The following is a 17,192-nucleotide window of genomic DNA, read 5'->3' on the forward strand; positions in this document are numbered from 1 at the left end:
GAATCTCGGCCCTGTGGCTCCTGTTAACCCTTGCGGAGCCGAGTGGCAGGAACCTCTTGGGTGCTGGGAGAGGCGCCCGGATTCTGTCTGGAAAGCCCTGCAGGATCAGGCCCCGAGGGCAGCAGAATCCTCTCCCCCAGCTGGTTCCCCATGCAGGATCCCAGTGACCCCTGAGAGCCATAGTATCATTATTATTTTTTATTATACGTACAGTATATGCCTCCTTTCCCCCCCCAAGTCTGGGAGTCAAGGTGGCTTTCAGATAAAGCAGGAAGACATATAAAATCCTTAAAAAGGAATTCTACTCTAATAAAGATAGATAGAAAAAGCTATTGAAGATATAGCTAATAAACATAAAAAGAAGCAACAGGGGGGTCATCTCTCTTGGACTTGGTCCTCACCTATAGGGAGGAACTGACCCACGAAGTATTATTATTATTATTATTATTATTATTATTATTATTATTATTATTATTAAATTCCCATACCACCCTATATGTGCAGATCTCAGGGCAGCTCACAATATAAAATCAGAATATAAAAACAAAATACATAAACAAAAACAAAAACATCCCAATAACAACCCCCCCCCCAAAAAAAACCCCAAGTACTGGGATCTTTGTGAGGAAGTGACCCTTTCCAAGTAGAATGGGATCCTGTCTTCCTGGGTTTCATGAGGCAAAGACAAGGGAAAGCTGAATGGAGTCAGTGACGCACTCTGGACTTTAAGAAGGCTGATATCCAGAAAGCGACATCTAGAAACACGCCCCCCCCCCAAGGACACATGTGTAAAGCAGAGCCAGCTTGGCCAGAACCCATGGACATCATCATTACCGTTTGTTATGTTTTTGGCCTGTCTTTTTCCAGGACGGGAAGTCAAGGCAGGTTACTGTTAAAAGAAGTGATTAAACTTCAAGAGTTAAAATATATATGGATATAAAGAAGTATTTAAAATATTGATATTAACAATACTAAAAGGACAGCAACACCAACCCTTTCCTCAAAAACAGCCAGGTCCCAGGTTATTTGGCATAAGGTCTTCATCTGCCGGCAGCCCATCTAACTTCTCTAGGGCAGGAGTTGCAAAGTCTGGGACTGGCCTAATCCTCCATGAATGGGTCTCATCCTCCTTCCAAGCCACTATGCTTCCTAGGGGAAGAGATTCTGTAGTTCATGTGCTGTAGGAAGTATCTTATCTCCTCAGGTTCTGGAGTTAACAACTGGTGGACAGAAATGCTTTTCTAACCACTTTTTCTAACCCATGCATTATTTAAAATTGTAACACATATAAAAGCATCATGAAACATCAAACATTAAAAACTTCCCGACCCAGGGCTGCCTTAAAATGTCTTCTAAAAGTTGTGTAGCAATTTATCTCAATGACAACTGATGGGAGGGAGTTCCACAGGGTTTGGTTTGACCGACACCTACATGACCAGTGTAGGAACGATAAAATTCAAATAAAATCAGCTTAGGCCCTTAAAATCTCCAGTTTCCTTAGGATAAATCCCTTAAAATTATTATAAAGATGCGTAAGTGCAAAATACGGAACGTTAAATGCAAGGAATGTTTTATGTGCCAAAGGAAATAAACTATGTATTTGTAAATTTACGTAACTCTCCTCTGGAAATCAATCTGCAGCATAGCAACCATAAGGAAGATTTCTGTGTTTTGCAGCTTCTGGAAACACCTGAGAGATTAATGTCATATCCTATGGGACGGATGCGGAAGAACAAAGATGTGTAGGAAAAACTGGAAAACGAAAATGGGGAAGGAGGCACCCCACCTGGGAATAAGCAAGAATTTTAAACAATAAAATTATATACACATACATATATATAGATATAATTATATATGTGTTTGTGCATGCATGCTACAAAAACAGGATCTGATTCAAGTTGTTTATTATTATTATTTATTAACTTTGTGTTTATGATCCAAAGCCCCCCCAAAGCTTCAAGCCCAAGGGGTTGACTGTCTCGGACACACAGCCCAAACAGGACAAGCAATGTGTAGCTGCAGGTAGGTAGCCGTGTTTGGTCTGCCGTAGTCGAAACAAAATAAAAAAATTCCTTCCAGTAGCACCTTAGAGACCAACTAAGTTTGTTATTGGTATGAGCTTTCGTGTGCATGCACACTTTGTATCTGAAGAAGTGTGCATGCGCATGAAAGCTCATACCAATAACAAACTTAGTTGTTCTCTAAGGTGCTACTGGAAGCAATTCGTAGTTTTGTTCTTTATTAGGAAAGCACTCCGTTACATCAACAAGTTTTGGGGCCACAGCAGGACCACAGGTCCAGCACCAAGGGCCTTCTGATGGTTCCCTCAATGTGAGAAGCTACAGGGAACCAGGCAGAGGGCCTCCCATCAGATGTCAGAGATGAGTAACCTTGAAGACATCTGAAGGCAGCCCTATAGAAGGAAACCTTTTAATGGGAGATGTTTTTATATATGTTGGGAGCTGCCCAGAGTGGCTGGGGCAACCCTGTTAGATGGGCGGGATACAAATCGCTGCTGTGGTGGTGAATAAAAAAAGAAAGCTGGTAAAAGACCGTGTAAAGACCTCATCCACACTGGACTTTAAGAACTTGAAACTGCTTGTGTCTCTATATTTTATTTTGCCTCATCTACACAGTATCTTTTTCCTTGTCTAATGCAAGCCCACTCTTCGCCTTGCCAAGTTCAAACTGCCATGATGCAAGGAGAAGCCAATAAACCAAGAAAATCTAATACAAAACCCTGCTACTCAACTGTGGACATTAGGAGGCAGACTAGGCTCAAAAGGCCTCAGAACAAGCAAAAGCCTATGATTAAACAGAGGGAGGTAAGCAAGATTAAAACCAAACAAAGATAAAGAAGCCATTTCTAACACTGAGCACAATCTTTGGTTTGCTTCCCGTAGGAGATCTTGATGTGACTGAAGATCTTTCCCCACTCCAAAACCTTCTAAGATGTCTTCCTATGAGTTCTTTGATGCCGAGTAAGGGAGCTACTGTGAGAAAAGCTCTTCCCACACTGCAAACAGTCGTAAGATTCGTCCCCTGTATGAATTCTTTGATGTTTAGTAAGGTGGCTGCGGCAACAAAAGTTCTTTCCGCATTCTAAACACTTGGAAGGTTTTTTATGTCTTGTGAGGCGGATACTGTCACTAAAGCTCTTTCCACACTCGCAGCATCTATAAGGTTTATCCACTGTATGAGTTCTTTTATGTCTTGAGAGGTGGCTACTACTAACGAAGCTCTTGTCACATTCCAAACATTTATAAGGTTTTTCTCCTGTGTGAGTTCTGTAATGCTTCGTGAGGGAGCCTTTGCGACTGAAGCTCTTTCCACACTCCAAACACTCATAAGGTTTCTCCCCTGTATGAATTCTGTGGTGCTTCGTGAGGGAGTCCCTGTACCTGAAGCCCTGGCCACAGTACAAACATTTGTAATATGGTTTGTGCCCTGTGTGGGTTGTATGATGCATATTAAGGGAGCTACTGTTACTGAAGCTCTTTCCGCACTGAAAGCACTGATGAGGTTTCTCACCTGTATGAGTTCTTTGATGCAAAGTAAAGTGACCACTCTGACTAAAACTCTTTCCACACTCCCAGCATTTATAAGGTTTATCCCCTGTATGAGTTCTTTTATGTCTTGAGAGGTGGCTACTACGAATGAAGCTCTTGTCACATTCCAAACATTTATAAGGTTTTTCTCCTGTGTGACTTCTTTCATGCAAAGTAAGGGAGTCTTTGCGACTGAAGCTCTTTCCACACTCCAAACACTCATAAGGTTTGTCCCCTGTATGAATTCTTTGATGCTTCGTAAGGGAGTCACTGTGCCTGAAGCCCTGCCCACAGTCCAAACATTTGTATGGTTTTTCACCTGCATGAATTCTTTGATGCTTCGTAATGGAGTCACGGGACCTGAAGCCCTGTCCACAGTCCAAACATTTATATGGTTTTTCACCTGCATGAATTCTTTGATGCTTCGTAATGGAGTCACTGTGCCTGAAGCCCTGCCCACAGTCCAAACATTTGTAATTCGGTTTGTACCCTGTGTGGGTTGTATGATGCCTATTAAGGCAGCCGCTGTTACTGAAGCTCTTTCCGCACTCAAAGCACTGATGAGGTTTCTCCCCTGTATGAGTCCTTTGATGCAAAGTAAGGTTACCACTCTGACTAAAACTCTTTCCACACTCCCAGCATTTATATGGTTTTTCACCCGCGTGCACTCTTTGATGTGAAGTAAGCGTTGAACGATAAGGAAATCTCTTTCCACACACAGTACATTCATGCTTCTCTCTGCAAATCTGATTTTCATTAACCTGAGAAGCGGTGGATTCCCTCCCCACCTTCTGCACTTGGGTCCCCTCATTTCTGTAGGTTCCAACTTGTACCCGCAGTTTCCGTTGCGCATTATGCTCCTCCGCTCTTTCACGAGGCACTTCGGTTGTTTCTCTTTCAGTCAGGATCCCCCAAACATCTCCTAATGGATTAAAAATGAAAACTGGTAAATGCTGTGTCTCTATCAGGCCTCATCCACAGAGGACTTTTAATGCTGAATTTAAGCTGATGCATCTCTATTTTTCATTTTGCATCATCCCCAGAAAATCCTCCTAATCTAACTGGCAGCTTGCCCTAACTTCTCTTAAATTCAGAAACATAATGTAGAACAGAGTTTCAACCTTTTCCTGGCCTTGGCCCCCTTCTGACCTTGTTTCCTTCCTTTGGCCTCCCATCCAATCCTACAGGTAGAAAGGTAGCTATTCAAATGTTTTGATTGTAAATAGAACGGCGTTTCTGTGCGCTGCTCTGGTTTCACAAGAAGCGGCTTAGTCATGCTGGCCACATGGCCCAGAAGCTATCTGCAGACAAATGCCGTCTCCCTTGCCCTATAGAGCAAGATGAGCGCGCAACCCCAGAGTTGTCTGTGACTGGACCTAACGGTCAGGGGTACCTTTACCTTTTAAGAAAAAGTGGGACATTCCAGGATCAAATCTGAAAACTGGGATGACTTTTGTAAATCTGGGACTGTCCCTGGAAAATAAGGACACTTGGGAGAGTCTGCAAAAGGCATACCAGGAGTTCTGTATATATGGGAGTATTTTAAAAAGCAACTGGTCCTTATCTTGTCTCAGGTGCCAAGGAACAATCAGTGGTGCATTTTCATGCTCCTGATACATATCCTTTGCAGTCACATCCTGGTCCCTGCACGTCCCACCCCTGAAGCCACATATGTAGGGCAGCAGGACACGGTTTCAGGAAAATGGCTTCGTGGGCTAGAGAGGGACTGCCGCCATGACCCACAAGTCTCTCACTGCTGACCTGGCAGCTTGGCTGCTGCAAACAAAAAAAATCTGTCTGAATACTCAGATGAAGCCCATTCAGTCCCTGATCTGGCAATTGCTGTAGCTACCAGTGAGTGTCAGAAGATTCAGGACCCAACACAATATTATACTCTGAAAAAGAATTTTCTTCACACCACCATTCATGGGTGTAGCCAAGGAGGGGTGGGGGGCAGCCGCCAAACTCAAATATGACATTAGAAACACATAACTAACTGACCAATCACGCCGGTTCTGCCTCCCTAACAAAGTCCTGCCCACCCACCAAAAATCCCGCGCCCATGCCACCACTGAAAAACATTCCTTTCCTTTTCTACCTTTTATCTCTCACAGCCCAGTAGTCTTGCCCTGCAGCCTTTCTCGTTTTCTTGCCAGGGGAGTTTCCTCACTCCAAACATCTCCACAGATCCCCCTCTCCATTCTCTGCAACTCACCAGATCCCTCTGGAGGTCCTGGGAGGGAACATTCAAAGGTGGTTGGAGACAGCCTGACCAGGTCAACCGTCCATCTTCCTCCTTCCATCCTCGCTAGGTTTGCAGGATCAGACACTTTCATCCCTCTTGAGGAGCTCAGAAGGCAAAACAAGCAGCACTTTCCTGGGATGGAAAAAAAAAAGGAAAGGGAGCCTCCAGAGATTCACCTGCCCTAGATAGTTTCCTGCCCCTGGAGAAGCTCAAATGGGACATCCCCGCTGCAACAGTCCCCAACAGTTTTTAAACATGTTTTTCTGTTTCCAAATTAATCTGTCTGCTTCCTCTATCCTTTCTTAAGGCTGGCATGGTTCACACATTATTGACCGGAAGGTACAACCCATTGAACTCAGTGGAGCTTACTTAGGAGTAACTCTGCAAAGGACTGCTGTGCATATTCTTCCTCTTCTGACACTCAGAAACACGTTAGTCCTCTTCCCCACATTGGCAACCGTAAGAACAGAATCCTGGACTACATGGGCCTTTGATCCAACAAGGTTCTTCAAATGTTCTTTAGTCCAGGAGAAATTACCAATGCGCCTTCTAGTAATCTCACTGATGGTACACAAACGATAATTCACACCTCTGCTAGCTACTGATTAAGGCGAAAAAGATCCTTGTACAGAGCTCTCTGGCCCGGATCCAGCAAGGCCCATTCCTCGTTGGTGAAATGCACAGACACCTCATCGAAGCTCACCGATCCCTGGAAGAAAAAAACCGTTCCCTTCTTTGTAAACACTCCAAGGCAAGGTGTTGTCTTAAGTATAATACTTCTAATACCCTTCTGGGGTATCTAGAGGCCGTATAAGAGATCTCTCTCAGGCGATCTTTATCGGTCAGAGGAAGCAGAGCCCAAGCAGAGTACAGTGGTACCTCGAGTTACATACGCTTCAGGTTACAGACTCTGCTAACCCAGAAATAGTACCTCGGGTTAAGAACTTTGCTTCAGGATGAGAACAGAAATCGTGTGGCGGCGGCAGCGGGAGGCCCCATTAGCTAAAGTGGTGCTTCAGGTTAAGAACAGTTTCAGGTTAATGGAAAGGATTTGCTGAAACAAGTAATAGAAGTGGAATACAAAAAGGGAGGTGAGAGGAAGTCGAGGAAATAAGGGAATGAAAGAGAGACTAATGAAATGGTATGCTATATGTTTTTAAATTGTTGTTTTGTTTTGTTTAATTTAGTTTTAAGATTGTGTTTTGTATTGTTTATTTCTTTCTCTTTTGTTCTTGTTTCTTGTTTGCCGTAAGTTCGAAAATAAAGATTTTTTTTTTTTTTAAAGAACAGTTTCAGGTTAAGAACGGACCTCCAGAACGAATTAAGTTCTTAACTCGAGGTACCACTGTATATTGATAGTAAAGAGGCTGGAAAGCCTGATCTTTGTTAAGGGAAATAAAGCGTTGCAACCTGGTCTCCGCTCACCACACGCAGGAGGGAGGAGAACCCCGAAGCCCCTATAAAGAGACTTTTGAATCGCCCCCCCTCTTGCCCAAGACCAGCCCCCCAAACCTCATACATACATTCCTCCTCCTCCTCCTCCTCCTCCTTCCTCCGTCTCTCCTTCCCCGCATCTGACCCGGAGGCGGCAGGAGAGGCGGCCTCCCCGGCGGAGAAAGAACGGGAGTAGCTCCTCCGCAAGGAAGAAGAGGCGGAAAGAGGCGCCTCCGGGCAAAGCACCTGCGTCCCACAGGAAGGAAGGAAGGACTGGCCCGGAACAGGAAGCGGAAGCTCCTCCTCCTCGCGCGCACGACTCCCCTTCCGCTCTGGGAATCTTGGCTCGGTGGCTTCGTCTTAACCCTTGCAGAGCCGAGCGGCAGGAACCTCTTGGCTGCTCCTGGCGGAGAGGGAGCAGAGGAGTCCCGATTTTTTCTAGAAAGCTCTGCAGGATCAGGCCCCGAGGGCAGTATCCTCTCCTCCAGCAGGTGCCCCATGTGACCACTGAAAGCCGGAGTATTATTATTATTATTATTATTATTATTATTATATTAATAATGGGCAGCCTTCGTATCACCATCATCATCATCATCATCATTATTAATGCCCCACCTTTTCTCCAAATTGGGAGTAGGAGATCGTAGAAAAGATAATCTTTACCAGTGAACAGATTAAAGAGGCATTAAACTCTCATATGGTGAAAATATATGTATATGAATAACTATTTTAAAATAAACCAAATACTGTAATCAAAAAAGAAGTAACCAGGTCTTCACCTCCCTCCACTGATCTGTGACAGCTTGTCACTGTAAGAAGAACCAGTTTTGAACAGGTAACTTGGCTTTTTCCCTTTCTCCTCATTCTGGGAGCCTATTTTGATGATGAGCAAGTTACAATGTCTCAAAGTAAATCAGTTCCAGATGGGTAGCCGTGTTGGTCTGCCATAGTCAAAACAAAAAAAATTCCTTCCAGTAGCACCTTAAAGACCAACTAAGTCAGTTCTTGGTATGAGCTTTCGTGTGCATGCACACTTCTTCAGATACAAAGTAAATCAATATTGTGTCATGTTTAAGAGGCTTGCACCTATATAAAATGCACACATGCATACGTTAAAATGCACAATAACAATTTGATCTCAACATCCTTAAAACATCCTTACTTAAAATATATAATAAAACAAGCAAGTAGAAAGGAATGAATATTAGAATCATAATTATAGAATTGCAGAGTTGGATCAGACCCAATGCAGGAATCTCCGTTAAAGGAGACCGTTCCAACGTCCAAGAGGCTCTTACTGTCAGAAAGCTCTTCCTCACATTTAGTCGGTATCCCCTTTCTTGTAACTTGAAGCCATTGGTTCAAGTCCTACCCTTCTGAGCAGGAGAAAACAAGCTTGTTCCCTCTTCCATGTGATAGCCTTTTAAAATATTTGAAGATGGCTATCATATCTCCTCTCAGTCTCCTCCTCAGGCTAAACATGCCCAGCTCCTTCAAGTGCTCTTCCTAAGGCTTTCAAGCTTGTCAAAATCCTTAAATTGTGGTGCCCAGAATTGGACAGAGTATTTCAGGTGTGGTCTGACCAAGGCAGAATAAAGTGGTACTATTACTTTCCTTGACACTAATTCTGTTGATGCAGCCCAGAATTTTTGCTCCTGCTTCATCACACTGTTGACTCATGTTAAGCTTATGGTATACTAAGACTCCTGGATCCTTTTCACATGCACTGCTAGTAAACCAGGTGTCCCTCATCTTATATTTGTGCTTCAGGTTCTTTCATTCTATTCAGTTTATTAAAAAGCGCACAATGTCCTCGGCAGCAACTCCCTTCTGAAGATTCCTTGGGCTGGAGGTTGGGGCAAAGGAGGTGGGTGAACCACAGGCAGCACAAATATATCCCATCAAGAACCCTCCCCTAGTCTGGACATTTCAGAAGGATAAAACTTGAAACCTCCATTGAAATATAATTTTATGGTATTACTCCTAGAGAAAGTGGTATTATGAGCCATCAAACCTCAGAAATACACTTTTCCCATTTCTTTTAAGCCAGGCTTTTGAATTTAAAGAATTATTGTGGCCTTAATCTTTGCAACCTACAGTAACTTGCTTTGAGATGACCTTCCTTGAAAAAGCAACTAAATGTGTGGTGTAGTGGTTAGGAGTGGTAGTCTCGTAATCTGGGGAACTGGGTTCACGTCTCCGCTCCTCCACATGCAGCTGCTCGGTGACCTTGGGCCCGTCACACTTCCTTGAAGTCTCTCAGCCCCGCTCACCTCACAGAGTGTTTGTTGTGGGGGAGGAAGGGAAAGGAGAATGTTAGCCGCTTTGAGACTCCTGAAGGGGAGTGAAAGGCGGGATATCAAATCCAAACTCTTCTTCTTCATAATATCTGCCACGCCATCATTCTGTCGTGTATACTGCTAAGCAAACTTCACTCTTAACCAATGTGTCTAATCTTTGACTGTGTCTGTAAAATCACATTTCACACGTGTGTCTGTGTGCATCTGAATGCTGGACTACATAGGATTTTGTTTTGACCCAACAGGGCTCTTCATACATTCTTTGTCATGGGGAAATTAAGAACACCCCGTCTAATTGATATTACACCAACAGGAGTTCACACCTTCGCTAGCTATTGATCAAGGGGGAAAGGATCCTTATCCACAGAAGCCACCATTTCATAAATATCCATCATCACTTCCTTGTACAGCACTCTCTGGCCTCGATCCAGCAGGGAGCATTCGTCATCGGTGACATGCAAGGACACCCCCTCAAAGCTCATTGATCCCTGGAAAAGGAAAGCAATTCCCTTATTCGTAGTCCATCTAGGGTAAGGTGTGGAAAAATGGGCAACTAGAGATCTTAAGTGTTCAGAAATCACCCAAAGCCAATGGAATTTACCCATTAAAGAATTCTAAGTCAAGTATTCTAACATAAAAAAATATGTACGGTAACTTGTCTGTGAGACTGCCCAATTTCTTTTCCTCCAACAGGGAAGCCAATGTAAGGGATTTAGTTTCCAGGAAACTGCACGTTAGTTAGTTTCATGTTTGTTTTGGGGAAACTGGTGGAAAACATTATTAAAGACAATGACATAACCAAATGTATGTAAGCAAATTTATATAGTGCACCTTCAAGCAAAAAGCATCCTAACTTAACACATCTGCAAATGGGATCTGAATTGGTGATGACTGAGAAGGAAAGTGACATTTGGGATCATAGCTGATAGCTCAGTAAAGATATTGGCACAGGGTGTGAAAGTAGTGAAATGGGTCGATGCCGTTTTAGGGAAAGATTCAAAACTAAGCTGCCAATATCATAGTGCTGATATACAAATCTGTGGTGCAGCTGCCCTTAGAAAATGGTATGCATCCGGTTGCAGGACCTCAAAAATAATATTGTAGATTCAAAAAAACATTGGGAAAAGAACAAACAAAATAATTAAGGCGTTAGAAAAATATGAGGAATTACTATCTGGAACAAAGGCGATTATGGAGAAATATGATAGAGATGTATAAAGGTATGCATGCTGTTTAGAAATAGGAGAGAGGGAGGTGTTTCTTCCTCTAGGATACTGTTGTCCCAGGACATTCAATGAAGCTAATTGTGCGCAGATTAAGGACAAACTAAAGGAAGCACTTCTTAACACTGTTAAACTCTGCAATTCACTAAGGCAAAATGCAGTAATAGCCACCAATTAAGAGAGAATTAGGCAAATTCGTAGCCTGTGCCAGCACCCATCAGTGGCAGTTTCTTTTGTCTGCCAACCCAATCATCTTTATCGGACACTTAGAAGACTATTTCATGCCTCTCTTCTAAGGAATACGTCAGACAGAAAAATGTGAGAGATGAAGAAGTTAAAAAAGAATGCACTACGGCACTGACAATACAGGACTTGTATTTTGTACATACTGGACTTGGTGGTCAACTGAAAAGTTACGTTTTATTATATTATGTCACAGTGTTGATTTTGACATTATGAGAAGAGGCATCTAATTTTTGATAAGTAGTTTCTAGTAAATAACTTGCATTTGTTACCATACGGCCTATTACGTTCACGTGCTTTTACAACTGACCACCAGCCATGATAGCTGTGCACTGCCTCCACTTGTTTGGGGAAGTAGATTCCTCATTGCCAGTTCCTGGGAATCACCTAAAGAGTGCTGTTGTACTGAACTCCTGGTTGCAAATTTCCCAGAGGCACCTGCTTGGTCACTGGGGGAATAGTGTGCTGGACAAGTTGGGTTAATGGCCTGATCCACCAGCTAGGCTCTTCTGAGGTCATGTTCAAGGTTTCATGAGCAAAACCCCCTTCCTCAGAGGCTGCAGATTCAGGTCCCTCTGTTACTAGGAAGGACCAATTCCAGAGGTCCCCAACATCTTTCTCTGATTACCTTTCCCCTACCTTACCTGGATGCATGGTGGTCAAGAATTCATGAAAACATTGAAAATGAAGTCCCTAATTTGCCCAAATGGGCAAGAGTGTGGTGAACAAACAGGACCTGAGAGGCTAATAAGTGTTTGGAGAGATTTATTTTAAATAAATCAACAGAAGACCAGGAAATGCCTTTTAACCTATGAAAGATATGAGTGAAAGGGTATCAAGCAGAAATCAGCGCATATTACACACTGAATGTGGAAAAATAAGCAACAGAATATGCAAATGATGCATGTGGAAACACAAAATATTAATATAAAACTTAACTTTTAAACTTATGTTTGTCTACTCAGAAAAAAAAATAGGCCAAGTCAAAACCATATCCAAGTTAACTGTTGCTGAATTCCACACTGGCTCCACCAGCTCTCTCATATAGCTTACCAATATACCCAGCTGATCTAAATACACATCCACTGAACGAATCTCATGGGCAGCTCAGTCAGCAAAGAATGGAACTCTTAAATCTCAGGGTTGTGGATTCCAGCCACAAAATCTCCACAGCACTTTTCACAGCAGGCAAGAGAGTGGCATGAAGAACAGGGAGGTGTGGGAAGGGAGTAATTACAGTGGAATCTCAGGTTACAAACTTAATTCGTTCCGGAGGTCCGTTCTTAACCTGAAACCGTTCTTAACCTGAGGTGCGCTTTCGCTAATGGGGCCTCCCACTGCCAACTGAAGCTCTTGTCACACTGCAAACATTTGTAAGGGCTGTCCATTGTATGAATTATCTTATGGCTAGTGAGGTGACAACTCTGAATGAAGCTCTTTCCACATTCCAAACATTTATAAGGTTTATCTCCTGTGTGAGTTCTTTGATGTAAAGTAAGGGAGTCTTTTTGAGGGACGCAGGTAGCGCTGTGGTCTAAACCACTGAGCCTCTTGGGCTTGCTGATCTGAAGGTTGGCAGTTCGAATCCCTGCAACGGGGTGGGCTTCTGTTGCTCAGTCCCAGCTCCTACCAACCTAACAGTTCAAAAGCACATCAGTGCAAGTAGATAAAAAGGTACCACTCCAGCGGGAAGGGATATGGCGTTTCCATGCGCTCTGGCACTCGTCACGGTCCTCCGTGCGCCAGGAGCAGTTTAGTCATGCTGGCCACATGACCCAGAAAGCTGACAAACGCCAGCTCCCTCGGCCTGTAAAGCAAGATGAGCGCCGCAACCCCAGAGATGTTCGCAACTGGACTTAACAGTAAGGGGTCCCTTTATCTTTACCTAAGGGAGTCTTTGCAACTGAAACTCTTTCAACACTGCATAGAGTCCCCTGTATGAATTCTTTGATGCCTCATGAGGGAGTCACTATATCAGAAGTTCTCCCCACAGTCCAAACATTTGTAATATGGCTTGTCCCCTGTGTGGGTTGTATGATGCATATTAAGGGAGCTAACGTCTCTGAAGCTCTTTCAAAGCATTAATGAGGTTTCTCCTCCGTATGAGTTCTTTGATGATCAATAAGGTGACAACTCTGACTGAAGCTCTTTCCACATTCAAAACAGGTATAAGGCTTTTCCCCTGTATGAGTTCTTTGATGCCGAGTAAGGGTGCCACTCTCACGGAAGCTCTTGCCACACTCCCAGCATTTATAAGGCTTTTCTCCTGTGTGACTTCTCTGATGCAAAGTAAGGGAGTCTTTGCGACTGAAGCTCTTTCCACACTCCAAGCACTCATACGGTTTGTCCCCTGTATGAATTCTTTGATGCTTCGTGAGGGTGCCTTTGTGCCTGAAGCCCTCCCCACAGTCCAAACATTTGTGAGGTTTTTCACCTGCGTGAGTTCTTTTATGTCCAGTGAGGATGCCCCCATGATGGAAGCTCTTTCCATACATCAAGCATTCACACAATTTGTCCCCTGTATAAGTTCTTTCATGTCTAGTGAGGCTGCTCCTCTGACGGAAACACTTTCCACACTTCAAGCATTCATACGGTTTGTCCCCTGTGTGGATTGCGTGATGCCTACTAAGGCAGCTACTCTGATTGAAGCTCTTTCCACACTCAAAGCATTTATGAGGTTTCTCCCCTGTATGAGTCCTTTGATGCGAAGTAAGGGAGCCACTATTACTAAAACTCTTTCCACACTCCCAGCATTTGTGAGGTTTTCCCCCTGTATGAGTTCTTTGATGTGAAGTAAGGTTACCACTCTGCCTAAAACTCTTTCCACACTCCAAGCATTTATATGGTTTTTCATCCGAGTGCACTCTTTGATGTGAAGTAAGCGTTGAGCGATAAGGAAATCTTTTTCCACACACAGTACATTCATGCTTCTCTCTGCAAATCTGTTTTTCATTAACCTGAGAAGCAGTGGATTCCCTCCCCACCTTCTGCATTTGGGTCCCCTCCTTTCTGTAGGTTCCAACTTGAACCCGCAGTTTCCGTTGCTCCTTCTGCTCCTCAGCTCCTTCACGTGACAGTTCTGATTGTTCTCCTTCAGTCAGGAACTCCGAAACATCTCCTAATGGATTAAAAAGGAAAAGTGGTAAAATGATGTGTCTGTATAAGGTAGGGGTTGGCAAACTACAGCTCCTGGGCCACATCTGGCCAAGGGGGTCGTTTAACCGAGCCCCGAGCCACCCTGAACCCTGCCGCCCACGCTGCAAGTCTCCGCATGCTGCGCTAAACCAGCGCATCGCAGCGACTCACTTCTGCAGTGCTGGCGGGGCTTCCTATTTGATGCAGGAAACTCCTGCAACCAACAGGAAGCTGCAGACGCCTTCTCCACACCAGAAATAGTGTTTGTGGGTGTGCGCTCGCCCAATCTGGCCCATGCTGAGATCTCCACAGGAGTGAACCGGCCCAGGCTCAGTAAGTTTGCCGACCCCTGGTTTAAGGCCTCATCCACACAGGACTTTTTATGCTGATTTGAGGCTGCTTGCATCTCTATTTTGCATTTTGCATCATCCACAGAAAATCCTCCTCATCTAAATGGCAGCTTGCCCTTCCCTTTGTTAAATGTAGAAACATGATGCAGAGCAGAGTTCCCCCATTTTTTCCCAACTGTGGCCCCCAACCCCTTCCTACCGGTAGAAAGGTAGCTACTGAAATGTTTTGTTTGCAAATAGAACCTCTTTTATAATTTATTTATCATAATATTTTTATGATATATACAAAATACAACTACATAAAATAATAGGAGCATAATGAAATGTTGTTGAAGCAGATAAACATAAGAATCATAGAGCTGGAAGGGACCCCAAGAGTCATCTTTCTAGTGCAACCCATACAAACGTAGGGATCTCAGCTGTAGCATCCTTGACAGATGCCCATCCACCCTCTGCTTAGAAACCTCCAGGGAAGGAGAGTCCAGAAGCTTCAGAGGGAGATCTTCCTTGTACTGTATTATAAAAAGTAAACAACACTTATTTGATCCCAGTTATTTGACACAGAGCAGGAAACCTACAGATAACAGTCCAAAAGCATAGGTAAAGGTAAAGGTAAAGGTACCCCTGCCCGTACGGGCCAGTCTTGACAGACTCTGGGGTTGTGCGCCCATCTCACTTAAGAGGCCAGGGGCCAGCGCTGTCCGGAGACACTTCCGGGTCACGTGGCCATCGTGACATCGCTGCTCTGGCCAGAGCCAGAGCCGCACACGGAAACGCCGTTTACCTTCCCGCTGGTAAGCGGTCCCTATTTATCTACTTGCACCCGGAGGTGCTTTCGAACTGCTAGGTTGGCAGGCGCTGGGACCGAGCAGCGGGAGCGCACCCGCCGCAGGGATTCGAACCGCGACCTTTCGATCGGCAAGCCCTAGGCGCTGAGGCTTTAACCCACAGCGCCACCTGCGTCCAAAAGCATACCGTCCAACATTTCTCCAATGAAAATAGATACGTTCTATTCCAGAATAATAATAATAATTTTACTAATAATACCCCATCCATGTGGGACAAGAAGCTACAGTTAGTTCAAAATTGGGAAAGGCGTACCTCAAGGCTGTATATTGTCTCCCTGCTTATTTAACTTATATGCATCATGGGAAAGGCTGGACTGGATTATCCCAAGCGAGAATTAAGATTAAGAAAGTGAGGAGGAAGTAAGGAAACTATTCATGAGAGTGAAAGAGGAGAGCGCAAAATATGGTCTGAAGCTCAACATCAAAAAAACTAAAATCATGGTCACTGGGCCCATCACCTCCTGGCAAATAGAAGGGGAAGAAATGGAGACAGTAAGAGATTTTACCTTCTTGGGCTCCATGATCACTGCAGATGGTGACAGCAGTCACAAAATTAAATGATGCCTGCTTCTTGGGAGAGAAGCAATGACAAACCTAGACAGCATCTTAAAAAGCAGAGACATTACTTTGCCGACAAAGGTCCGTATCGTTAAAGCTATGGTTTTCCCAGCAGTGGTGTATGGAAGTGAGAGCAGGACCATAAAGAAGGCTGCTCGCCGAAGAATGAATGCTTTTGAATTATGGTGCTGGAGGAGACTCTTGAGAGTCCCATGGACTGCAAGAAGATCAAACGCATCCATTCTGCAAGAAATCAGCCCTGAGTGCTCACTGGAAGGACAGATCGTGAAGCTGAGGCTCCAATACTTTGGGCCACCTTACGAGAAGAGAAGACTCCCTGGAAAAGACCCTGATGTTGGGAACGATGGAGGGCACAAGGAGAAGGGGACGACAGAGGGCGAGATTGTTGGACGGTGTTCTCGAAGCTACGAACCTGAGTGTGTCCAAACTGAGGGAGGCAGTGGAAGACATGAGCGTCTGGCGTGCTCTGGTCCATGGGGTCACAAAGAGTCGGACACAACTATACAACAACAACAACACCCCGCCCATCAGATTGGATTGTCCCAGCCACTTGGCGGCTTCCAACATATATAAAGACATAATAGAACATTAAACTTAAACTCTTCCCTATACAGGGCTGCCTTCAGATGGCTTGGAGGTTGCATAACTCCATACCCTCCAACATTTCGCTGGGACGTCCTAAGGAAAAGCAGGACATTCCAGGATCAAATCAGAACCTGGGATGACTTCTGTAAATCTAGGACTGTTTCTGGAAAATAGGGACACTTGGAGAGTCTGCAAAAAGGACCACAGGGAGTTCTGTATATATGGGAGAATTTTAAAAAGCAAGTGGTCCTCACTGACCTAGTGCCAAAAGATCTAGTCATCCGGAGGAGCAGTGGCTGCCTAGAAAAAACACCATAGCCCCACACCCTTACCTGGGAGTAAGGGCCACTTAACACTATGCTGCTTTGTTCTGAGTAGACACTAAGTTATTTACTAGATGCAAGTCAGCAGCACCAGACGAATTCACTTGGCAAGGCACTGTGGTGGATTTCGTGCCGCGTCTTGCAGAGCCAGACCAACTCTGCCGACGGACCCTGCAGCCTGATCTGCTAGGCACTGGGAGGATTGCACCCCACCTCTTGCGGAGTCAGACCCAGGCTGCCACTTGGCCTGGCACTGGTGGAGCAACAAGCAGTGGTCAAAACAGGAGCCTCAAGGATCACCGTCTCCAGCTGAAAACCAAGTCAGGACTGCTCCAAGAAATGCAAAAAGGAAAAAATAAATAAAAGTAGTGCTAGGCTG

The 17,192-nt window shown here is 44.5% G+C and overlaps 1 protein-coding gene across 7 annotated transcripts in view; it reads right to left on the bottom strand.

The window, feature by feature from the left end:
* LOC307208583 (uncharacterized protein) overlaps positions 1-17,192 on the bottom strand; it is a 37,469-nt gene that overhangs the window by 14,550 nt on the left and 5,727 nt on the right. For 2 of the 7 annotated variants that reach the window (XM_079963336.1, XM_079963335.1), the window contains exon 3: positions 1,888-4,470. In XM_079963336.1, the coding sequence (XP_079819462.1) occupies positions 2,948-4,470 (1,523 nt within the window). In that variant the 3' untranslated portion in view covers positions 1,888-2,947. Of the gene's footprint in view, positions 1-1,887; positions 4,471-5,763; positions 6,503-7,316; positions 7,738-11,744; positions 14,112-17,192 lie in introns of those variants that run through there. The other 5 variants (XM_079963338.1, XM_079963337.1, XM_079963339.1 and 2 more) reach the window with 5 other exon arrangements.

The sequence above is a fragment of the Podarcis cretensis genome (assembly GCF_951804945.1).
Source record: "Podarcis cretensis genome assembly, chromosome: 2".
Classification (NCBI taxonomy): domain Eukaryota; kingdom Metazoa; phylum Chordata; class Lepidosauria; order Squamata; family Lacertidae; genus Podarcis; species Podarcis cretensis.